This window comes from Asparagus officinalis, chromosome 9 (genome assembly GCF_001876935.1).
Source record: "Asparagus officinalis chromosome 9, Aspof.V1, whole genome shotgun sequence".
In the NCBI taxonomy this organism is placed as follows: Eukaryota; Viridiplantae; Streptophyta; class Magnoliopsida; order Asparagales; family Asparagaceae; genus Asparagus; species Asparagus officinalis.
In genome coordinates, this window is record NC_033802.1 from 38,101,020 (window position 1) to 38,126,642 (window position 25,623).

The 25,623-nt window shown below is 37.7% G+C and overlaps 2 protein-coding genes across 3 annotated transcripts in view; one reads left to right on the forward strand and one right to left on the reverse strand.

The window, feature by feature from the left end:
• LOC109824331 (mitochondrial outer membrane protein porin 6) overlaps window positions 1-4,533 on the forward strand; it is a 6,646-nt gene extending 2,113 nt beyond the window's left edge. The window contains exons 3-7 of the mRNA XM_020390907.1: window positions 430-497; window positions 1,720-1,830; window positions 2,079-2,165; window positions 3,047-3,255; window positions 3,999-4,533. Of these exons, the coding sequence (XP_020246496.1) occupies window positions 430-497; window positions 1,720-1,830; window positions 2,079-2,165; window positions 3,047-3,255; window positions 3,999-4,305 (782 nt within the window). The 3' untranslated portion in view covers window positions 4,306-4,533. The remainder of the gene's footprint in view (window positions 1-429; window positions 498-1,719; window positions 1,831-2,078; window positions 2,166-3,046; window positions 3,256-3,998) is intronic.
• On the reverse strand, window positions 12,417-24,673 carry LOC109823794 (protein TIC 22, chloroplastic-like). Of its 2 annotated transcripts, XR_002242473.1 has the most exons (6): window positions 24,300-24,673; window positions 23,971-24,033; window positions 23,622-23,696; window positions 23,376-23,529; window positions 20,540-20,641; window positions 12,417-12,745 (listed from the first exon to the last, which is right to left on the reverse strand). XR_002242473.1 is itself a non-coding variant. In XM_020390171.1 (5 exons), exons 1-4 carry the CDS (start codon window positions 24,516-24,518, stop codon window positions 20,636-20,638), a joined length of 363 nt encoding a protein of 120 aa, XP_020245760.1. In that variant the 5' UTR covers window positions 24,519-24,646; the 3' UTR covers window positions 12,417-12,745; window positions 20,540-20,635. The 2 variants fall into 2 exon arrangements, 1 of the variants encoding a protein (XP_020245760.1); XM_020390171.1 differs by lacking the exon at window positions 23,376-23,529 and having other exon boundaries at window positions 24,300-24,646.

Below are 25,623 nucleotides of genomic sequence, written 5' to 3' on the forward strand. Positions count from 1 at the left end.
TACAAGCAAGAATCCAATAGAAATATTCATTTCGGTCAAGCTACAATCTTCATGCTGCATGTTTATACCTGAATCTTGATAGTGAAGCACATCTTATATGCGAAGTTAGAATAAGCTGGCAAGAAAGAAGTTTGTAAATGGACAAGTTCATTACGATGGATATCAACAATTGTTTCAAGGGTTTTGTCTGATTTATGGTGAGGCAATGATTTTGTTCATTAAGCTAACTACTGTTTTTCCATTCAAGAAATGTAACATGTTGTCTATGTTGTTTCCAAATCTTTCAGCCATTTTGCATGCTATAACCTCTTTGAAGAGTGTTAATTCCTTTACCAGCTTCTTTTCTTAGCATTACTATTATATGGTATTGAATTTGTCTTTATGGTTAGTTAAACCTTCTTTTTGTAACAAGTTTCTCTTTCCATGCAGATCTTTTGACAAAGGACTATAACTTCGATCACAAATTTATTTTGACAACATTAAGTAATGCCGGACTGGTAAGAGCAGGTTTTGTCGTTTTTTGGTGAACATGGTGAATTTCTTTTGATGATTGATCATTGTATACAATAGTTACTTCAATATTTTATAGTTCTGTACTGTTCAATATTTTAGTTATTTTTCATGCTCAAGAAAAAAGATAATGTAGGTCAGATAATATTCGGACGTGTTCTGTGAGAATGAAGAATTAGAAATTGGTAGCATTTGAATAATTAAGATTATCTAGATGAAGAGTTATAGAAACTTCTCTACGTACATAGCTTAGTTTGACATTAGTCCCCTGTGGTAACCATCTTAGAAAAATCCCTCATATTGTGAGTCCCACCAACATACGCATCCTGTTGGATGATCCTTCTTTAGCTGCAAGGTGTCTTGGATTGTTAAATGCCTAAAAACTCAAATCTTGACTGCCTTCCTTTTCTTCATGTCTTCTTAAATGGACAACCTTTTTCAAACCTCTGTTTCTTGGCATGCGGCGTAGGGTTAGGGTTAGGGTTTCGAATCCTAGCTACATATCAGAGATTCCATCAGACTCTTGCTCATGTTTTTTAGTTTGTAAAATCAGGACTGTTAAATTAGCGTATAAGAATCTTATATAGATGTACGGTTTCTGAACTCACTTCTTGTTCATTCATAAAGGTGACAGTTAAAGAGTTGTTCTTGTATTATTGGAGATGCTATCAGACTCTTGCTCATGGTGTTTAGTTTGTTAAGTGTCAGTTGATTACTCTATAAGAATCTTACATAGATGATGCGGTTTCTGAACTCACTTCTAGTTCATTCACAAAGGTGACTGATAAAAAAGTTGTTCTTGTACTATGCCGTCTTTCAGTTTACTCTGTTAGAGCTTTGAACTGATATTTGAACTTTGTTCAGCATAGACCAGGGTGTTTTCCTCTTATGAATTGAGCTGATATTTGAATAGTAATACATTTGTATTCAAGATCGTTGAGTAGATGTCATCGATATGATTTTTCCAGTACACCTGCTTGTGCAGTTTTTCTTTATAAACAAGTTACATATCTGAACATCATCACTGTTTCTTTTATTAGAAAACTAATTTATTTCTAAAGGGCAATTATGAATTTAAGTTTCTGAAGAACTTACAGAACATAAAATACCAACTTTTTTTTTAATGCAGAAGCTTTATCTTTTTATGAGTATCACCAAATTTAATCTTAACTTTTCTTTTTGTATATTTTTCTCATTTGTGCTATGCAGGCGATTACAGCCACTGGAATGAAATTGAATGAACTATTCCTTGGTGATGTAGGAACACAGTACAAGAGTGGTAGAACTACAGTTGATGTCAAAGTCAATACCAATTCAAATGTAAGAGATGCTCCCCTTTTGTGTTCCCTAGCTTGGTTTCGATTCTGAAGGTTTATTAATATTACTGCACTTTCATGAATTCATTTCTGCTACTGACTCAACTAGTACCTTCCTTTTGCATCACTCATGAACTCCTTTTTTCTTTGGATATATTTAGCGCTACCTGGAATTATTTTATATCTTTAGTTTTTCTTTCAGTTGAAAGTATGTGCTCTTGTAAACTTGACAACTAACTTTCTTGTTGGCAGGTATCAACTACAGTTACTGTTAACGAGATTGTCAGTGGCATGAAGGCCTCACTCAGTTTCAAAATACCAGATCAGAAGTCTGGAAAGGTAAATAAATAATTTAATTCTTGAGATTAACCAGATAAAGCGAACTATAGGTTACTAAAACGGTAGATAAATGATTTGATGTTCATCTCTTTTGTTTGTATTTCATTCTTTATTCAATATTCCCTATTTTATTTGTTCTTGTTTCTCGGAAAGTGCATTTAATCTTTATGGAAAATATTAGCTTCCTATATTACCAAGCAGCATCATAAGCTTTGCTACCACCAGTCGTAAAGCTTGTCAGAAAGTTATTATATTTCTGCTCTGCTATAACAATTCTTATATTTTAACTACGTCAACACACTGGAAGTAGTTTTTGTTTCATATCATTTTGTGCCGGTTAGACATTTCTTGTTAACTTGATAGTGCAAGTATTATCTTCTTTTAGTATTCGTATACATTGGACTCATCAGATAATCTAATATTTTGATTTGTGGATATGTAAGTAGTATCTTCTTTTAATATTGATATACATGGTAATCAGTAACCTGCTATGTTAAATGCATCTTTACCTTCGATTAACATCCTTAACATCTGTGTTAAAATGTCATTGTAAGGGGAGTCAACAGTATCTGTAATGATGCCTTTTGGTTTATTGTAAAGGTTTTTGATATTTATCCTTATGCTACATGTTGAAAGTGCAAGTATTATTTTTTCTGGTAATATATGTAATACAAGGTAGTTTATGACCTACTGGGCTAGTTACATTAGGAATGCACACATACACCCACCAGTTTCATATCTCTTAGCATGTGGGTGTACTATAAATGCCACTTTAAGAGAAGTCAACAGTACTTGTGTTGTGTTTAGGTGTAGTACAAATATCTTTTTGAGACTATGTTTTTAATAGGTTTCTGATAATTGTTATTACTCTTGTCTCCCAGCTTGATGTGCACTACCTCAACAACCATGCGGCTGTTAGCTCTAGCATTGGTTTGACACCTGCCCCTTTGTTGGAGTTCTCAACAGCACTAGGCACCAAGGAACTTAGCTTTGGTGCCGAGATTGGGTTTGATAGTGCTTCTGCGTGTTTCACTAAATACAATGCGGGGGTTGGCTTGAATAAACCTGACTTCTCTGCTGCCCTAATGCTGTATGTGCCATGTCTTAATTGTGCTCATCTGTCTATAATGCTTTGCTTAAAGATTTTATTCAAGTCTTATAATGATGGTTTTAATGTCCACATACTGCTTATTATCTAACCTTTTCCAATTTTATTCAGATCTTTATTTGGTTTGCAACTTACAGGATTTCAATCGCTTCTGCAGTTGAGAGGGGGAATGGGAAGAGAGAGGGAAATGAACATTTAGTTGGAGTATTACATGGGGATGGGTAATTTTTTCAATTTGCCAGCCATGGTCAGCCTTAAGTCTCAGCCTAACCATAGTTGAGGGTTTTGAACGGAAATAGTAATAAAGGGACTTCTTATATTAACATACTTGTGCAATTTGGGGGACTGAAATCAAAATATGAAGATTTGGGGAACTAATATCAAATAGTGATGATTTAAGAGACTAATATCTTATAAATCCTATTTTTATTTTTAGATTTCTTGGTGCTATTATGAAAAAATAGAGACTTGTCTTGCTTCTTTTTGCCTTTGTTTTTTAACCTGTATCTTATTTTACCCAACAAATTCATTTTTAGGCATATCACTTTTTTATTCTCAACCCAGAACTCTTTACTATTATTTTGGTTTCAGTAGAACCCATCTTTTTGGCCAGATAACTTATTTTATTTTCTCTTTTAAGGACTAGAAAAATTCCCTCTTAATGAGTTACAGAATTATTTATCTGTCTTGAAAGCTTCTAACCAGCTTGCTTCTTGTTATTTTAGGGCTGACAAAGGAGAAAGCTTGAAAGCTTCTTACATTCACTTGGTGGATCCAATCAGTGGGCATGCTGTAGCTGCTGAAATGGTCCACAGGTTTAAATCATCGGAGAACAGCTTTACCTTTGGAAGCTCCCACAACCTCGATCCTCTGACAATGGTGAAAACAAGGTTTAGTGACAATGGAAAGGTTGCAGTCCTCTGCCAACATCAATGGAGGCCCAAATCTCTGGTAACCGTCTCTGCTGAGTATGATCCCAAAGCAGTGACTTCACCCTCAAGGGTTGGGGTTGCATTGGCTCTCAAACCTTGAAGAGAGATTAGGCTCTCGTTGCTCTAAAGAGCATATATTTTTGTGTCTTCAATCTCAATTGTAACTTTTACTCTCTTTCAAACTGGTGAAGTTAGTCCTTCATGTTTTTTAACTATATATGGGGGGGGGTTCATCGTAACTTTATTTGGTGCACATGGTTCAGTATCCAAACTGTAATTTGATGAGAATTCATCACAATGAAAAGGTTGTATTACTTTGTTTCTTTTATCAGTTGACATCAACTTAGATGAGTAGAAGGGCATAATTATTTTATATGTATTTGTGCGTACGTGCTTGGTTGTAATTTGTGTTCTCAAATAATCCCTTTCGGGTAGGGGTGAGCACGGTTCGGTTCAAACCGAAAAAACCGACCGAACCGACCCGAACCGACTCGAATCAAACCGAAAAAACCGACCGAACCGACCCGAAGCGATCTGAAAAAAGCGGTTTTATGAGTAAGACGGTTCGGGTCGGGTTGACAATTTTTCAAACCGACCCGACCCGAACCAACCGAATATATTCCCTTGCCTCAAACCCTACCCGTTTACCCGTTTACCCAAAGACAAAGCAAGTTCGTTACTAAAAAATTACAACGTCAGAGTCTAGTATTTAATCCAAAAGGACAAGTTACTTCACTTAAAAACAGTATACATACATGAGTAAGAATAATAAATTGAAGTGAAGTTAAAAAATAAATACATGCTGGCATAGGGTAATAAGAATATATAAAAGATAAATTGAAGTGAAGTTATACTTGATGAAGTTAGAACCGAACAAACCGAACCGAACCGCACCGAACCGATTTGCAATGGTTCGGTTCGGTTTTGAATTATAGGTGGTTCGGTTTGGTTGTTCAAATTTTGGTAAAAACCGACCCGAACCGAACCGTGCTCACCCCTACTTTCGGGTGTTTGTGAATTTGTGAAAAGGTTTTAAGAGGTGGTGGCTCATTAGCTAAATGACCTATCAAGAGATAAATCATGCGGTGAGGTTCATGTACAAGTAACTAGTCATATCAAAAGGTATTTCTGTGTTTTATTATTTTATCTCTTGATAGTTTATTTTACTAAATTAAATCTGCTGACATCTCATAACCATGAAATCCAACCGACAATTAATTAGGTATTATAAAATTATTTTGGGTATCAAGCAGATTGAAGAAAAAAAAGATTGTTTTAAAGAAACGTACGGCAAAACAATGAACTCAGTCCAGGTTGGTGATGAAAGTGAAAGCTGAAGTTACTTGCTGCTGTAATGGTTGTTTTTGTAAGTAAATTTTTTTGCTTAGTGTAATTGTCAGATTATTAGGTAAGGTTCTAAGCAACTATCTTTTTCAATTATGTACTGGATTTTTCCATCTGTAGCCAGTTGATGCAAATTTTACTGCTGTCCTTTTGTGTTGTGATTGTTCTTGATATGCTGTGGCGAAGCTGCATCCTTCTTGACTAACTATATATTATAGATATATCTACGCATAATTACTTTTAGGATAATATTTGAGAAGGAAAAACCTTCATACGTATACGTTTATCAATAAACCACTATCTATTACTAAGATAGTATCAATTATTAGCTTAAAAAACACTTTCTAAATCCTTGAAAGGGCTTGCCTGTACTTACTCTGGATCACTCTCTGAAGTTTAAAAGTTTTTTTTTTGTGCTGATATCTATTTTTTATTTCTTGAGAAAAAAGCTAAGAGTGGAAAAGTTTATCCTTATGTATTTAAATCAATGATGATCGGCATTTCATGGTCATTTGTAAGTTTTTCATAAAATTCCAGATTGTGTGCCACGTATGTCAAATTCTCTGTTGTATAGTGATTTTTACATTTACGCCTCGTTTGGTACGTGAGGATCGAGTGAAATGAGAATGGAATGGACTAAGGAATGGAATGAAAGTAATGTGTGAATGAGATACTCAATTGCATTTTCACGTTTAGGTGTAATTTATATAAATTTAAGCATCCGTCTAAAAATGAGTTCCTATGGCATAGTATGAATGCCGACAGAGTGATGCTAGTAACATACAATATTCAATGGATACTATGGATTGAACGAGTTACTCGCTACGGATGGGAGCATGAGCTTTTGCATGAGGAATGACGAATTATAACTACGAGTTTATGGTGGGCTGCAGGCTCAAGAGATTAGGGGTATGACAAGTTATAACTACGAGTTTATGGTGGGCTGCGGACTCGAGAGATTTAGGGACATATCAATTTTTTGATAAAACAAAAATTTCGTGTCAATTGTGTAGATGTTGGCTTTCACATGAATCTTCCCAAAGAAACCCTACGTATTTATTTGAAGAAAAAAATTGAGCTAAGTGGGCACATCATGCTACTTAGCATGCATGGTTGTTGTAGCTATATTTTGATGGACCTAAAAAATTAGAGGATGCTGAATGTTGTAACTAATAGGTGGTAACAAATTATATATTCATTTTTTAAACAATTTTTTAAATAAACGTGAACTCGCTAGTGTACAATAGGAAAATGCTAAGTTATTACGATATTTGTACTGGACACAAAGAAGTGAGACCATAACAACTTATAATTTCTCTTTGCAGTTTGCAAGAAAAGATTCTACTTTTTTGTGAGTAGTACTATAGTAGTATCACTCTTTTGTACAATTGTCACTACTCATGTACAATAACGAGTAATTGATGATTGATAAATTGCTAGAAAAATTAGGACCAACTTCAAAATAACAGTAGCTAAGTGCCACATGAATTCTCTAGAAAGAATGTAGGAGTTTTAATATATTCATCTTATATTGCTAAGAATGTAAGCGGCTAAGCCAATGTTTCATTAATAAGAATTTAACGAAATTGAAAAGTACAGCATGTATAAAGGGAACTAAATTTGACTTTTGATGTGAAATTACAAAGATTTAACATAAACATACTAACCATATGCATAAATTGAAAACGGAAGCAAATACAGTCGCATATTACGTACTCCAAGCAATCCCAAAGGCTAAGAGCATTTGTTGCCTCCGAAGTTTTACTGCATGGTTGCTGCTTGATGTTGCAATATCCATTGCGTACGTGTACATTTATGCATGCTTTCTCCTAAGTTGGTATAATCATATGCATTTATGTGTAAGAAGAATTAATTTGTATCAATATTCGGAAGGTTATTGTCGGATGCGAAGGTAAATATTAGGTTGGGGAGATGAAAACTCCTGGATTTAGTATGCTCTTAAAAATCAACTCAGACAATTAGCCCCGGTGATGAAAAACAATTTTCCCCCCTCAAAACTCTAAGGCTCTGTTTGGTTTGAAGGGAAATAGAAGAAAGGAAAAGAAAGTGTAAAAGAAAGTAATTTTTCTTTGTTTGGTTTGGAAGAAAACGAGAAAGAAAATGAATCTTAAAATCAGTGTAGAAAAACACCCATATACCCGGTTCTTTTCCCCTTTCCTCACTTGATCGGAGTGAAAATGAGAGAGAGGGAGAGAAAATCCCGACGATGCCTCCTTCAAACCAAACAGAGTATGCTCAGAAAGGTGCCAACATCGTAGAAAATCAAAGGAAAAGAAATACCCATCGAGATAAATTATGAAGCCATCGTACCTGGTCTCGGATGATATATTGAATGGAATATTGTAAACAAAGCAAAGTTGAAGATTAAAAATCTGAAAATGCACATCTTTATGTCAAACCAAAAGACAAAGGCACGTCTTTTTGCATTAATTGAGAAACTGCAAGGAACGTGTACATAATCTATTTATGTATGAATTTCGTTCAAGAATGATATGTGCAATTTGTGATATTACAGTATCATTTGTAAAATTTGAGAACCTAAAATAAAGCTCATTCCATCCTCTTAACACTCATCTAAATGGATGTAAGAAAATCCTCACATGGAGCAGCTTATTGGTTCATGTTTAAGAATATTTTACAAAAGGATACACCAAGTTGATTCATATAAGTTGTATTACGGTTTAACCTATGGTTATGCACTTATAACCCATGAAACAACAACTGCAGTAAGAACTTGTTGGACCTTAAAAGTTCTCAAAACTGAAATGCAAAAATGAAATGCAAATGCAATTAGATGAGTGTATGATATGGTTCATAAAATAATTAAGAACAATAAATAGCAAAAATGAAATGCAAAAATATTAAGCTTTGATTAAAAAAGTCTAAGGAGCATTTCATCAAACACTTGGAAAGTAAAACCTAATTGAAGATCATGTGGGCGGATTTTGATACCTTTCAAGTGTTGGTGAACTCGACAATGGCTTGGCTTCCTCTCTTAGATCAAAATAGACTTCTGATTTTTCTAAAAAAGGTAAAAAGTGATGAAAAGTAGAGAGAGATTAGGGTTACCTGGATGAGTTTTAGGAGGCGGCGGCCACGGTGGTGGCGCAGTGGGATGCCGGCAGCGGGGATGAAGGAGATCCGAGAGAGGTCGAGGGAGAGAGATCCGAGAGAACGACGAGAGAGAGCTCAAGGAGATTTGAGATCGAGAGAGAGAGAGAGAGAGGATGGAGTCGCGATGGAGTCGGGAATTTTGAAGGAGGCATCGTCGGGATTTTCTCTCCCTCTCTCTCATTTTCACTCCGATCAAGTGAGGAAAGGGGAAAAGAACCGGGTATATGGGTGTTTTTCTACACTGATTTTAAGATTCATTTTCTTTCTCGTTTTCTTCCAAACCAAACAAAGAAAAATTACTTTCTTTTACACTTTCTTTTCCTTTCTTCTATTTCCCTTCAAACCAAACAGAGCCTAACTGCATATAGAAATAAATATATAACTAGAAACTTTATATGTTAACCTGTATAAATTACCGACTGTGATCATAAAAGCGCATGTTGGTTGTGAAGGTAAAGATTTACATACCTCACTCAACTGGCAAATTATATCCACTGTAGATCATTAACACCAAATTGCTCGCAAAGTAAATTAGGGTTAAACATTTTCAATTTATTTGGTTTGGAAATTAAAGGGAAATATTTAACATTGGAGTAGTGGTAACCGACCTATTACTTTTTACACTATGGGGCTGTTTGGTTCGTTTTTTAACTCGGTGGAAAAGTTTTACACCGCCTCCACATCAGATTTTTCATGACCACGTAGGATATAAGCTTTCCGTCGGTTTTTTTTCTCATCTTTGGTTCGCTAGGACTGAAGAAGGGAAACTCGGTGAATAATTAAGGGAGATCATGCTTTCCTCTTTTGTATTGTAGATATAGTGCCCTTATGGTCTGGAAACTACTGGCTTATATAACCAAAGCTAACCTAAAATCTGATCCAAGTAGATTCGAGTTATGATTCAGACTATTACCACTTTTTTCTCTTCGTTTTGCTTCATGAATAAGAATCTAGGGGTTTTGCTTCTAAACCCAAAGTTTCGCTCCCATTTACCAATAAAACCACATAGTTTTATATGTCCCGGTAAACCCAAATTAAAAAGTTTGTTTACCATTAAACCCAAACTATAGAATACAAAATGTATAGCTGCATACAATAGATTGTGTAACTACATATTATAGGATGTATAGCTACATACTTTGGATGTATAGCTGCACATTGTGTTGTATACAGTTATACCATTTGTATATATTCTATATTGGCAAACGAACTTTGTATTTTGGGTTTATTAGAATAAATAGAACTAAGTGGGTTTTTTGGTAAACGGGAGTAGAGCTGTGGGTTTATAGCTACATCGATCGATCTTTTTTTGTGGAAGTGAGCATTTTTTTTCATGGATGAAGGAGGTTGGGAGTGAGTGCTTAGGATGTTGAAAGAGAAGAGTGGCCTGAATTTTAGTATTAAAAAAAGATTGGTAGAGGCCAACAATTTCAAAGGAAACTTAGGGAATGTCCCAATGTTTTTTGTGCAAACGTTGGGGGGTCATCCCAACGTTTGCTCAAACGCGGGTACCAATATTATGTTGATAGCTACCAATTATTTTGTAGTGTGAATATACAAGTATCAAGCCATACAATAGCATCATTTGCTAAATTGCGAGTCTGGGACTATAGGAAAGAAAAAAAGAAAATCATAAGAAAACTATGATACCAATTGTCCTACAAACTTATTAAAGTATCTGGAATTCCAATAGACTTGTCCGTTGTGTAGAAACCAAAAGGATTACTCGTGCTCAAGAGAAAAGAAATTATTGTATCTTCTTCTTCTTCTTCAGCTAATTAGACTTATATTATAATAGACTTACAACCCATTCATAGGTTTTGGAACTGAAATGGGTTTCTTGAAAAAGTTAATATTGCGGAGCTTTTCAATACTTCTTTTATAAAAATTATTGAAACCAATTAATCATTAAAACACAAACCTTTTTTGGCTTGAGGTTTTCAAAGTTAATATGGCAACAATGGAAGCTAATTTCAGTAGTTTACAATGCGAACCAAAAGGTTCCTAAACCCCTTGAAGAATTTTCACATTAACCTCTATGAGGGCTGAGAGACATTTTGGCTTTTTTGCTACGTTCTTAGCTAATGACATGTTATAATCAATTTAGCATTTAGAAAGGCTTAAGTGACAAAAACTTCAAGGAAGACTAATGAAATGAAAAGGTTCAAGCCTTCAAGGTGTTGTATGCACCACTCGCGAAGTCCATAGAACTTTTGGCACACCAAGGTAATTTAGGGGGTTATTTACACACGCTCCCAAGCTCAGGTGTTTTCTCAGATGTGACCCTAAAATTCTTTAAATGCAATAGGACCTCTGTTCATTGTATGAAAGTTTCGGAATCATAGGATACAGGTACCAGATTGTCGTGCCAGAGGAAAGTATAGTACGAATACGTAGTAAGTGAGCCTGATCAAGTTTGAGTCTGCTCATTAACTAATAAAATAAAACGAGCTTAAGCATGCAGTGATCAAGTGAAGCCAATCCCTTCATGAACATCTGCTCAAATCCCTAGTTATAGTCATTCAAATTTTATTTTCTAATCGAATCAATATTGCTATCGTCAGTTTAAGGGTAAATTTCACAAAAAAAAAAAAATTTGTGGTTTTTGCACAAAACTATCATAAACTTCGTATTTAGAGAAAACTATCACAAAATTTTTACTAAACTATCACAAATTTGAAGTTTTTCACTTGTGAATTGTGATGCTTGCCAGCTATCTTTTCCACGTAAACTAGGTGCCAGTCCAAGATTGTTTGCACTTATCGAGAAAACACAGGAAACTTGTTTACATCTTAACATAGCATAATCAAATTACCTAGAAAACTGGAACTCCATCAAAGCCTTGTGAATTATCTGCGGCTTTTAACTGAGAAAAAAATTGGCCGTTAGCTAGCTGACAAAAAAGAATCTAAATACTTTGTAATAAACAATACAAATAATAATGGTATTATATCAAGTAAAGAATTTCAACTCCCACAAATGGCTCTATAACCTCTAGTTAAAGCAGTAAATCAAATGATAACATGGTGGAAGAATGAATTTTGTTTACTTAACAATGGGATATGCTTGTCATATGGTATCTTATCTTGATAATTTAAATGCATCTATACCACACAAGACAGCGTTCGCCAACTAATCAAGCACTAATGAACCACTCAACAAGTGCATGTATCCTTTGATACCATTACGTGTGTGACCTAGGGGTGTTAAATGGGTGAGTTTGGGTATAAATGAGCGGGTAATAAATGGACGAGCATGTTTTACTCATTTACCCATTTATGACTCATTTAACATTTTCTAAATGGGCGGGTTTTTACCCGCCCATTTAATAAACGGGTCACTCATTTGCCCATTTAACTATAGTAATTATGTATATAATATTTTTGGAGTGTTTTTTGTAAATTTTTAGGAGGCTTTTTGCAAACCATTGGGGGCTTTTCGTAAACTTTTGAAAACTTTTTGCAAACTATTGGGACTTTTTGCAAACTTTTTGGGGTTTTTTTGCAAACTTTTTGAGTATTTTTTTGCAAACTTTTTTGTGGGTTTTTACAATCTTTTGGGAGTTTTTATGTCCAAACTTTCTAAGCTGTTTGTTCTTATTTTCCTTGTTCATTTCTCAAGCAGACTCCTATTTTTCATACAAAGATCAGATATTCAACTTCTTTGCTCAACAAAAATAATGTTACCCGCATAATATGAAACATAAGAAAATACATGCAAGGAGCACAAATATAAGAGCAACATCATACTAATATTGAAACTATCACCCAAGTCAAGCTAATAACAATATCTTTTGATGCTTTCTATGATATCTCGATATATCTCACTGTGATATTATAACAATATTTGCAATTTACAGCAATGCATCCATTCATCTAGTTTGAAATATATTTTGTATCATCTTAGGAGACGAATTTGTTGCTGCATACTGAAGCTCATCAATCTCATCTGATCTAAGACGTACGCAATCCAAGCGAACCCAGGTTCTCTTCTGCTTGTTCAACTGACTTCACTCCTGGAATTGGAATTGTTGCTTTACAGATACACCAGTTTATGGCAACCTGAAAAATACAAAGTTTATACAAATGTCATGATCATGTAGTTCAGTGTAATGAATTCAAAACCTGAGAAAATATTGAACCAACGCCAACCATCATTCGAACTTGAACTTGAACAAAACTAGTTTTGTTTACTAATTCTACAGACAATGAAGAAGTGACATCAGTTCTTGAGAGCAAGGCACACAGTTCATACTACATCAGTGACATCAGTGTAGGGATGATCCTTATCGATCCAATAGCAGTGGATTCAGCATGTCCCTTTGCATCCTTCCGCTTTGATTGGGTCCGTTGAGGCTCAATGGCTCCGATCATATATTACATGTCGTATTTGTTGTGCGCAACGAAAATTTCGGCAGAGTTTCTGATGCACAATAAAAGAGAAATATCCCAATAAGAATTTCCGTCTCACCAAGAAAACAGGAATCTGAAGCGAATATCTCAACAAAATGAGATATCGGATCTTCCTCTCATCAGATCTAGGACTGACTTGTCGAGGGATCCTAAAAACTATTACAATGACCACAAACACAAACAAACCAATTTTACGTGGTTCGGCAAACTGCCTACGTCCACGGGGCAAGGAGGGGGATCTACTAATAGAAAGAAAAAGAATACAAATAGGTTTACAACTCTCACAGTTAAACCCTCAAATAGGCTCCTTCCTTTTCTTCACAAGAAAATGTCAGCCTCCAAAAGCCTTTTTCTCTCTTCACAAAGCCCTAAGACTTTTCCCTTGTTGCAGCCGCTATTTTTCTTCCCCTTCACTTTTGTTCTCTGCCAGCCCCGCCAAAGAAAGAAAAGCCGACTGCACAACAGCCGCAAAAAGTCTTGCACCCCCTCAATTGCACACAAACCTAAAAAACAAATACAGCTATATATATAGCTATAATCTCGGGTGGACAGTAACCGCAACAAGAGAGAAATTGATATATCACTACACATGGGTAGGTGGACCCCACTTCCTATCTTTTCACATGGCTTTGGCTCTTCACGCGTTTTTGCTTTGTCCAGCTCTATGTCGTGGCCCTCACGTACTGGAAAAACTTTTCATGTTGTTCTGTCTCCTCAAAAGGTGGACCCCACTCACAATTCTCCACCTCGGCGAAGTTTTCCCAAAACTGAGCCGACACCGACCACACCAAATGCCTCACTTGTTGCGTCCAGTATGCCATGACAATGGACTCATGACAACGGACTCCATCCACAACAAATCGAGACCCAAACGGGAGTGCGAACACTCACCAAATCGATCTCACCCCATCAAATAATCCAACTCGACTGCATCATAAAGACTGCCTACGTATCCTCTTACCCAAGGAATCAAACCGAACGTAGTTCACCCAAATGGCCGCGAACGACCTCAATCCAATAGAAGAGTTCGCAACCCTTCTCTAATATCATCAACTCTGCGACTGATAGCACCTCCAATGGCCTCAAACATCTTCACCTGAGGTGAACCAATGGTCATATCCAAATTGCATCTATCAGCTGCACTCGAATCAAAACCCAACTCATCATCTGCACCCAAATCCAAATGATCCCTAAGCTGTGTTACCTCAGCTGGAATCCCAAACAATGCAGTATGATCTGGAGTAATCTTCACCCAATATGGAGTAGCATCACACTCTACCCGTTGTGATACATCTAAGGTCTGTCCAAAACTCTCCACCTGCTGAAAGTTAATTAGCTCCCTCATCGAAGCCTCAACCGAAGTGACACTACCAGACCAAACACACAATTGAGTTTGACCTCCTATCACAGCAGTTGACAACTCTTTAATAGGATAACCCAAATATGTCAAAGTCTCAATCCAGAAACTCTTCTGCAAACCATTGCTTGACAACAAACACCTATCCTCCTCCAGCAAGACACGGTTCTCCAAATTTGTCACTCTATCTAGCTGCCCTAAGATTTTCTTTCTAACGAAGTGTTTCGCAATGCCGTGAGCTCGGCTCCAATACAGAAACAGGTCCATCTTGTACCTCCTATCAAAACCAGAATGAAGTACCTTCACCTTTCTGTCCATCTTACACTTCTTCAAACTGTTAGAGACTACTAGGACTTTATCCATAGGGGATTTGGTTGTAACCCAAACACGCCTAGAATAGCCACCAACAAAGGAAACCAAACTTCTATTACCTCCCAATGATACCCCTTGGAAGGTCCCCAAACATCCACGTGAACTCCTCCAGAACGACCCTTAGCACGGTGAATAAAGGTGCCAAACTTCACATTGGTCTTCTTGCTCACATCAACATGTTCACTGGACTTCAAACTGCAGGTCTTCACACACACTTTCAATCTATGCGAGGAATCAATACTGGAATGACCAAGCCCCAAATGCCGCAGTCTAGTCGAATCAATAGAAGTCGTCAGTTCTCCACCTGCCACTATACCTCCAGTCAAGTAATACAGGTTATTCCTCCTGACACCCTTCATCACAATCCGAGAGTCTTCCACAATCTTGAGAACCATGTCCTCAAATCGAACATTCAGACCCTTTCCAACCAAAGCTCCAATCGAGATCAAGTTTTTCCTCAAAGAATGAACATATCTCACATCATTTAACTCCCTAACAGTCTCGTCAAACATTTTTATGCGAATTTTTTCTATCCCAAGGATCTGACATGCATGGTTATCAGCCATGTACACCACACCACTATCCACCAGCTTCTCAAAACTGGAGAACCATTCACTTCCAGGACACACATGATAGGTCGCATCACTATCTAACATCCACTCGGATTCCTCCGAATAACTACATGTAGGACTGATAAAAAGCGAATAATAGAAGAGTCAGAAATATGACCATCCGATACGATATTTGCTTCTGATGATGGTTGCTTCCCTTTTCTCTTCTGCTTATTCTTCATCCATTCATCGAGCTTTGGGCAGTCTTTATTCCAATGACTAGTCTCTTTGCACCAAGCACACTGATCTTTTCCAATTATAGGATGTCCTACTCTAGACTGTGACTTCCAATTCTTTTGGTTTGGACCATTCCCTCTTGCGACCAACGCCTCTGCTACCGACTCAGTCGAAGTCTCTTTATCTTTCTTCCGAAGCTGATAATTCACCAGTGCAGCAGTGACCTCACTATACGAAAGAGATGCCTTCCCATTGATCAAAATAAGGACGAATGTCTCATATTCCTCGTCGGGCAAGGAACTCAACAATAGCAACGCCTTTCCTCATCTTCAATTATGACATCCACATTCGCCAAATCCGCAAGAAGCTTTGTGTAGGTGTTCATGTGATCTCTAATTGATGTTCCCTTCTTTAACTGGAAACGATAAAGTCTCCTCTTCAAATGCAAGTGGTTCTCAACACTCTTTGTCAGATACTTGTTTTCGAGAATCTCCCAAATCTTCTTTGCAGAAGTCTCATTCATCACATCATATTTTAGATCTTGAGTCAAACAAGACCTAATCACACCATACGTCGTTCGATTCATCTTCTTCCAAACATTCTCTTCAATATCATCTGGCTTGCCATCTAACTCTAATGTATCCTCCAAATTTTACGCGTTCAGCGCATCCAAAACATCGTATCTCCATAATCCAAAATTGTTTGTGCCATTAAACTTCTTCACATCTATCTTCATAGAGTGGATATTCAATCTCTGAATGGTCTTCGCGTCAGAAGCACCACCCTCGACACTCGAAGCACCTTCTTTCCCCGACATCTTTCTTAACGCACCAACGAACGAAGAATAGATCCAAAACTGAAAAGATAGTCTTTACCAAAAAATCCCACATTTCTCCAAATTGATCTACTCTTCCAAATAGCCCAAGCATAGCCCGAGCTCTGATACCACTTGTTGTGCGCAACAAAAATTTCGGCAGAGTTTCTGGTGCACAATAAGAGAGAAAGATCCTAATAAGAATTCCCGTCTCACCAAGGAAATAAGAATCTGAAGCGAATATCTCAACAAAGTAAGATATCGGCTCTTCCTCTCATTCTTCCTCTCATCAGTTCTAGGACTGACTTATCGATGGATCCTAAAAACTATTACAATGATCACAAACACAAACAAACCAGTAGCATCACTCTCCACCCGCTGCGATACCTCTAAGGTCTGTCCAAAACTCTCCACCTGCTGAGAGTCAATTGGCTTCCTCATCGAAGCTTCAACCAAAGTGACACTACCAGACCTATCTTCCAATGGAGTTTTACCTCCAATCACAGCAGTTGACAACTCTTTAATAGGATGACCCAAATATGTCGAAGCCTCTGTCCAGAAACTCTTCTGCAAACCATTGCTCGACCACAAACACCGATCCTCCTCTAGCAAGGCACGGTTCTCCAAATTTGTCATCTTATCTAGTTGCCCCAAGATTTTATTTCTAACGAAGTGTCTCGCAATGCCGTGAGCTCGGCTCTAATACAGAAATAGGTCCATCTTGTACCTCCCACCAGAATGGAGTACCTTCACCTTTCTGTCTATTACACACTTTTTCAATCTGTTGGATACTACTAGGACTTTCTCCAAAGGGGATTTGGTTGCAACCCAAACACGCCTAGAACAGTCACCAACAAAGGAAACCAAACGCCTATTACCTCCCAATGATGCCCCCTTGGAAGGCCCCCAAACATCCACGTGAACTCCTCCAGAACGACCCTTAGCACGGTGAATAGAGGTGCCACACTTCACCTCGGTCTTCTTGCTCACATCAACATGTTCACTGGACTTCAAACTGCAGGTCTTTGCACCCTCTTTCAATCTATGCGAGGAATCAATACTGGAATGGCCAAGCCCCAAATGCCGCAGTCTAGTCGAATCAACAGAAGTCGTCAGCTCTCCACCTGCCACTATACCTCCAGTCAAGTAATACAGGTTATTTCTCCTGACGCCCTTCATCAAAATACGAGAGTCTCTCGCAATCTCGAGAACCATGTCCTCAACACGAACCTTCAGACCCTCTCCAACCAAAGCTCCAATCGAGATCAAGTTCTTCCTCAAAGAAGGAACATATCTCACATCGTTTAACTCTCTAACAGTCCCGTCAAACATCTTTATGTGAATTCTTCCTATCCCAAGGATCTGGCATGCACGGTTATCAGCCATGTACACCACACCACTATCCACCAGCTTCTCAAAACTGGAGAACCATTCCCTTCTAGGGCACACATGATAGGTCGCACCACTATCCAATATCCATTCAGATTCCTCCGAATAGCTATCTGTAGGACTGATAGAAAGCGAATAAATAGAAGAGTCAGAATTATTACCATCCGATACGATGTTTGCTTCTGATGATGGTTGCTTCCCTTTTCCCTTCTGCTTATTCTTCATCCATTCGTCGAGCTTTGGGCAGTCTTTCTTCCAATGACCAGTCTCCTTGCACCAAGCACACTGATCTTTTCCTACTCTAGACTGTGACTTCCAATTCTTTTGGTTTGGACCATTCCCTCTTGCGACCAACGCCTCTGCTACCGACTCAGTCGAAGTCTCTTTATCTTTCTTCCGAAGCTGATAATTCACCAGTGCAGCAGTGACCTCACTATACGAAAGAGATGCCTTCCCATTGATCAAAATAAGGACGAATGTCTCATATTCCTCGTCGGGCAAGGAACTCAACAATAGCAACGCCTTTCCTCATCTTCAATTATGACATCCACATTCGCCAAATCCGCAAGAAGCTTTGTGTAGGTGTTCATGTGATCTCTAATTGATGTTCCCTTCTTTAACTGGAAACGATAAAGTCTCCTCTTCAAATGCAAGTGGTTCTCAACACTCTTTGTCAGATACTTGTTTTCGAGAATCTCCCAAATCTTCTTTGCAGAAGTCTCATTCATCACATCATATTTTAGATCTTGAGTCAAACAAGACCTAATCACACCATACGTCGTTCGATTCATCTTCTTCCAAACATTCTCTTCAATATCATCTGGCTTGCCATCTAACTCTAATGTATCCTCCAAATTTTACGCGTTCAGCGCATCCAAAACATCGTATCTCCATAATCCAAAATTGTTTGTGCCATTAAACTTCTTCACATCTATCTTCATAGAGTGGATATTCAATCTCTGAATGGTCTTCGCGTCAGAAGCACCACCCTCGACACTCGAAGCACCTTCTTTCCCCGACATCTTTCTTAACGCACCAACGAACGAAGAATAGATCCAAAACTGAAAAGATAGTCTTTACCAAAAAATCCCACATTTATCACCAAACGAAACCCTAGACGAGCCTCCAAATTGATCTACTCTTCCAACCAAGGCAAAACCCTAGGCTCTGATACCACTTGTTGTGCGTAACAAAAATTTCGACAGAGTTTCTGATGCACAATAAGAGAGAAAGATCCTAATAAGAATTCCCGTCTCACCAAGGAAATAAGAATCTGAAGCGAATATCTCAACAAAGTAAGATATCGGCTCTTCCTCTCATTCTTCCTCTCATCAGTTCTAGGACTGACTTATCGATGGATCCTAAAAACTATTACAATGATCACAAACACAAACAAACCAATTTTACGTGGTTCGGCAAACTGCCTACGTCCACGGGGCAAGGATGGGGATCTACTAATAGAAAGAAAAAGAATACAAATAGGTTTACAACTCTCACAGTTAAACCCTCAAATAGGCTCCTTCCTTTTCTTCACAAGAAAAGGTCAGCCTCTAAAAGCCTTTTTCTCTCTTCACAAAGCCCTAAGACTTTTCCCTTATTGCAGCCGCTATTTTTCTTCCCCTTCACTTTTGCTCTCTGCCAGCCCCGCCAAAGAAAGAAAAGCCGACTGCACAACAACCGCAAAAAGTCTTGCACCACCTCAATTGCACACAAACATAAAAAACAATTACAGCTATATATATAGCTATAATCTCGGGTGGGCAGTAACCGCAACAAGAGAGAAATTGATATATCACTGCACATGGGTAGGTGGACCCCACTTCCTATCTTTTCACATGGCTTTGGCTCTTCACGCGTTTTTGCTTTGTCCAGCTCAATGTCGTGGCCCCCACGTACTGGAAAAACTTTTCATGTTGTTCTGTCTCCTCAGAAGGTGGACCCCACTCACAGTATTAAAGTCCGTTGAGGCTCAATAGCAGTGGATTCAGCATGCTCATTACGGTTGCTGGAATTATAGTGTTAATGTAGAGAATCCAGCAGGTGTCAGTATTAAAATGGCGCCTGATGAGCTTAGGTTCAGTGAAGCTGGTGAAGCAAAGGGATTTAGAGTGGATATTGTTCCTCTGGGGAGTAGCAATAGGAGTTTTGTATTTGGTGCCATTACATAGAGGGATGGTGTTCATACTGTTAGAAGTCCTGTTGCTCTTAATGTGGTCTCTGTTTAGAGTATGCACCTGTAGATGTGGTGCTTACTTCTGGGGGTATTTAATATGTATTTGGAATTTTCTTTTTTCCTTCATCTCATCTTTCATTCTGTAATTGTTTCTCAAATATTTTTATATTTGCACCTAGATACGGCCAAATTGAGTGTTTTCTTAATGGAGAAGAAATTTCTTAACTGTACTACAGTTATCTTTTCCACTGTTTTACCAATATTGAACCTACACTGATGTCACTGATGCTTTAGTCTTTAACTCGAACTTGAACTTCCTTAGCACATTCCCCAAAACTGTGAATTGGAGTTGCGTAAGAACCACTCATTAGTGTACTAAAGAAGGTGTTCTTAACTTCTATGAATATGGAGATTAATATACTTGCAGATTCCTTTGTTGACCAACAAAAACGAAAAACAAAAAAAGAACAAAATAAAAGATAAAAGTACACAGACAAATCCAGATGAAAACGTCTGCAATGAAATATTTTTTGAATATCATCTAGATTACCTTAACTGGGGATAAACTAATGTGGTTGAGGTACTTTTGATCTCAAATCTGGAAGGCTACTCAGATACGCCTGTAATGGGCCTGTTGCTGCAAGTATCAAACCTGAAACAGGATTAACAGTCAGGAACTGAACATAACTCCAACTTATAAGCAATACTAAAGGATTTTAGAAATACCAAGCAGCTTACATATTATACAGATAAATTCTCATTTGACGCTAATCAAGTAAGAGTTGCTTTTGAGCTCAATGTATAATACAAATTTTCAAGTTTCAACAATATGGAGCAACAATACAACTTATGGGATAGACATGGATTAGAAAGCAACATAGCAACTTAATCAATTAAGAGGAGACAGAAAGCTTACAGGGATATGGACAGAATGGGGAAATACAAGGCATGAACAAATCCCCATTTCAATCCTTGCATATCATTAAGAGGAAACAGAAAGCTTACAGGAAACTTTCTAAAGGCGTAGGGTGGGATATCATCTTTGCAGGTACACTCTTGAGCTCCTATGTGAATTTATCTAATCGATGTTTAACTTATCACGAACAATTTAATCATTTCATCTTTGTTTATGCAATCTACTTTTTTTCCTGTTGGCTTGAATACCAGAAAAGGATTACTAGTATGTCTCCGTTTGCAGTATGTTCTTGTAGTGACATGGACTTATGTGAGAAAATATGGACTCACGTTAAGTCAGTTGGTAACACGGTGGAGTGAGAGGCCAGCAAAGCTGGCAGGTCAATACCTCAAGGTTCCATATCCATTAACAATATTATCATTCATGTAACATATGCGAAGGAATTCCTTTATTAACAGTCAATTCCTGTTATTTATCTGGGAGCCATTGTAACCGGAAATCACGCAGATCTTGTTGCTTGGGAACCTGATCTGGAATTTGAACTGGATGAGAACTATAAAACATATCACAAGCATCCGGAACCTTGTGATCAGTGAAGTCCTGTGCGTGTGCTATTCAGTTAATTATATTTTCTGTCCTTTTCACTGATCATTATCAGTTGTTTTGTAGAAAAACCAAAGTTTGTTCATAATTCAACCGGAATTATAAAAAAAACTATTAGAACTTTGTTGGAAACCAAACATTTGTCATAATTCAATGACGGATACTTGTGCGATGTCTATTTATCCAGGTAGCCTGAACTATTGAAAATTTGTATGCGATGATTAGATACATGAAAATTTGATCATATTTTTCCTTGTTTGTTCTCTGTGGAGTATATCAGCCATAATTAAAGTTTTTCTCTCATACTGCCAACTGGAAACCGATAAAGATATAACCTTTGGCCCTAATTTCGTCAGGAAAAAAAAGTTCCATAATCATACATATAATTGAATGGAACTAGCAAATAACAACAGCGAAAGATCAAAAATAAATAATTTCTTCAAACTTGAAGAGAAAGATTACCTCAAATCGATCAAGTAACTGACGACGAAGGAGGAGATTGGATCTCTTGCTCGCTCTCGACGACGAGGAAGGTATCAAATCTCGCGCAGTCGACGTCGCCGGATTTTATGTAGAATTGGGGAGAAAATCTAGGGGTTGTTTTCCTCCGTCGGTTTGATTTTCTAATCGGCAAAGAGACGGAAAGAACGAGAAGGAAAGAACAAGAAGTCTTTGGGTTTGGTTTTGGGAATACGGGCGGGTAAATGGGTGAATTGATACCGCCCATTTAGTGCCCATTTAGTATAGTTTGAGATGAACCCGCCTGATTAGACGCATTTAACTAAATGGGTGGGTTTTGGACGGGCCAAATGATGGGCGGGCCAGGCAAGTAAATGGGCATGGGCAAAAATTGCCTTCCCTACCCGTGTCCTTCAATTTCATAGGCGGTATATTAAAAACGCCAAGTTATACAGTGAACTACGATCGTCCATAAGTGTAGGCAAGATATCTACTTCTTGACTTTTGTTTTCTGGGTTGCACTATGACTGTAGTTGTGAAACATGTCGCTTATTTATTTGCAGCTGGTCCAAAAACTGACTCTATATATACAAAAACATAAGTCACACTTCAAAGCTTGTTGCAGACTGTTGTAATTATTAGAGAAGGATGAAGCTTATCAAGTTTCTATGCAACAATATGTGGATGTTAGAGTTAATTCATCTTCTTCTTTTATAAAATAACCTCTAGCTGCAATATATCTCCATACACATGAAGGTATATAAGTGTTATCGAGGCGCAAGGCGTAATGCGGGGCGCAAAGGTCCCTTACGCACACCATGCGCAAGGCGCACAACGAGGCGCGCGCCTCACTAATTGAGGCGCATAACTCAAACTAATATTTGCCAACATCATAAGACAGAAACATATAAGCAACATATTAGTTACCTACATCCAAAATTATGAAAATATCAACTTAAATCATCAAATTATGCTAACTGAATTTTTAAAGTAACAAAAAAGATACAAGAAACATGTATTTAAATCATCAAATTAAGTGATTAACAATTATGAGCATATGTTTATAAATTGTCACATAAAAGACTAAGAAATATAATAAACAAACATGATTGTTCATAATTTTCTAGTTAGTATTCTTAATTGATATTTGCTACCTAGCATGAAAAGATGAATGAATGTAACAATTACATATTTACATGTTCATAATTTGCTAGTTAGCATGCTAATTAGAGAAGGAAGTTACAATTAGCAAACAAGTATACAAAATTACTAATTATTTTTTTTCTTTTTATAGGTTAAACATGAAAAGATGAAAATAGATTAGCAACAAGTAAGAAAGAGTATATTACATAATATAAATATGTAATTATGTAAATTATTTTTAAAAATAGATGAAAGAGTATGTTACATAACACAGGTGCGAGACGCACGCGAGGCGCGCGCCTCGCTGCGTGCAGCGTCCCGCCTCGCATGCGGGGCGCATTTCCCCAAGGCCGAAGCACCCCGCGCCCGGGGCGCGCGCCTCAATAAGCTTACGATTGAACTGTCACTAATCAGAAAAGCTGCTAGCTCCAGCATAAAAGAAAAAGTATGTTAATGTTAACAGAGAAGGATATACAAACAATTAATGCATCATAGGCGTCAAGGACGAAACCTGTAATGCATTCTTTATTTGAATAGGATCAGGCAAAAACCGAAATGCAATTCCTTCAACCTTCAACATATAAACCTACAAGACAACAATCCAAAATACTAACAAATAAAAGAAAATAACAATGCCATAAGGAAAAAAAACAAGGCAACAATAAAATTTCAAGCTCGGTTCAGAACGCACATAGGATGCTGTCATGAAAGAGGGGAAAAAACAATGCTTGATGATAAATGAAATTATCAATTTCTAACTCCTCAAACCTTTAAGCCCCAATTCCGTTAAGAGAACAGATAAGAACCAATATCCAATTTCTACAGTCAATCCAAGAGTAATTAGGAGGTGGGGAGAAAACCTGATCAAGAGTAATGGGCACAACTCTGGCCCCCTTCCCCAGCGCCAGCTTCCTCAGCTGAACCTGCAACCCAAATTCTCAGCGCACAAACAAAAAGACCATCAAAAATATCCATTCACTTCCCCTACAATTCAAAGAATCGAAACCTGAAATCCAAAACCCGAGGCCCCAAACCCTAAAACCCCAATCCTAAATGCACAAAGCAGAGCCCTTTCGGGGAAAAAAATCCAAAACTTCTCCAATTTCCATGATGAAACAAGCTTTAGAAAATTTTCGACGCTCAAGCAGGATCCACCTAAACCCTAAAGTAGAGAGAATTGTCCCCTGACCTGAGCGAGCAGAGCCTGGGCGTCCTCACGCCGAAAGCAAAGCAGGCCAAGGGACTTCATGGCGTCGTTGGGGTCAGAAACGAAAACAAACTCGTTGGCCGAGATGCTGACGGTGTACACCGAGGTCCTTGCCATTGATCGGGATAGCAAGTTGAAGCGGTCTACCTGCGATAAAAAACACTGTCCGTGTCGAGAGCCCACCCCTGCTGCTGTGAGCATTCCGCTTCCCAAGAACCTCAACCCAAGTGTCTTCTATTGTCCCACATCGAACTGGAACAAATTAGATGAGGCATTTTATAAAGTGGAAGGTGGACATTAGCCTGCAACAATGCTTAGGACGAAGTGAGCGGGTGCCTCCAATCCGGGAAAGTCCCTGGGCCGACTACCCGCAGAGAAGCGGGCCCCGTGAGGGGTGGATGCCTTTGAAGCTGTTTTACGTTGGCCCATTATAATGGGTTAGCAGGCTGAGACTAGTGTTGTTTGGAGCCTTTGGAACATTATTCTAAGGTTATTATTATTATTGGCCGTCCTTAATACAGTTACTCACTTGATCCAGTTATTGGATTAACATAATGGGGATTACGATCCTAAGTTTTAAACTTTTAAAGCTTTAATATTAGAAAAGCCTCCTTAACTTTGTGCCATTGTTAGTAGACCTTCCTTAACTTTCCTCATAACCCCCTTTAACTATAAGGTTATATCATGAAACCTCCCGAACAGCATTACCCTGATTATCTCGAATTATCAGCAACTCAAAGTATTCTAGCCATTTTAAGGGGAGAGTTTTTTTTAACTCAGAAAGAGATTTTTTAGGAAATCAAATTAATGTGTTAAACTAAATTATAATTTTTTAAATTACGCGGGTGTGAAATCCCTACTTGGAGTATTTTGTTTCATTGAAAAATTGTGATAATAAGGGACAATGTTGTTACAGGGGTTTTGTGATAAAACCTTAAACATAAACGGGGTTTTATGATAACCCTGAAACCTAAGGGGGTTTTATGATATTTTAAAAGTTAAGGGAAATTTTTTGATAATCATCCAAAGTTAAGGGGGTTTCTAATATTAAGCCTTTTTTAATTGTGTAACTATTATAAATTATCCTAATAAAATATCAATTCCTAAACATGTAAAAATATGACTGATGAGGCACATCATTGGATATGCTTGTCTTGCAAAGGAGCCGGGTCTGAACTATGTGTTGAATGAGATTTTGTTGAGAATGTTAGGAGGAAGATGAATGGGTCTATCTCAATATTCTTCGTATACTCATGGAAGACTGAGTTGCTAGTAATTTTGATTGTGCTCATGTTATCGCAATGTA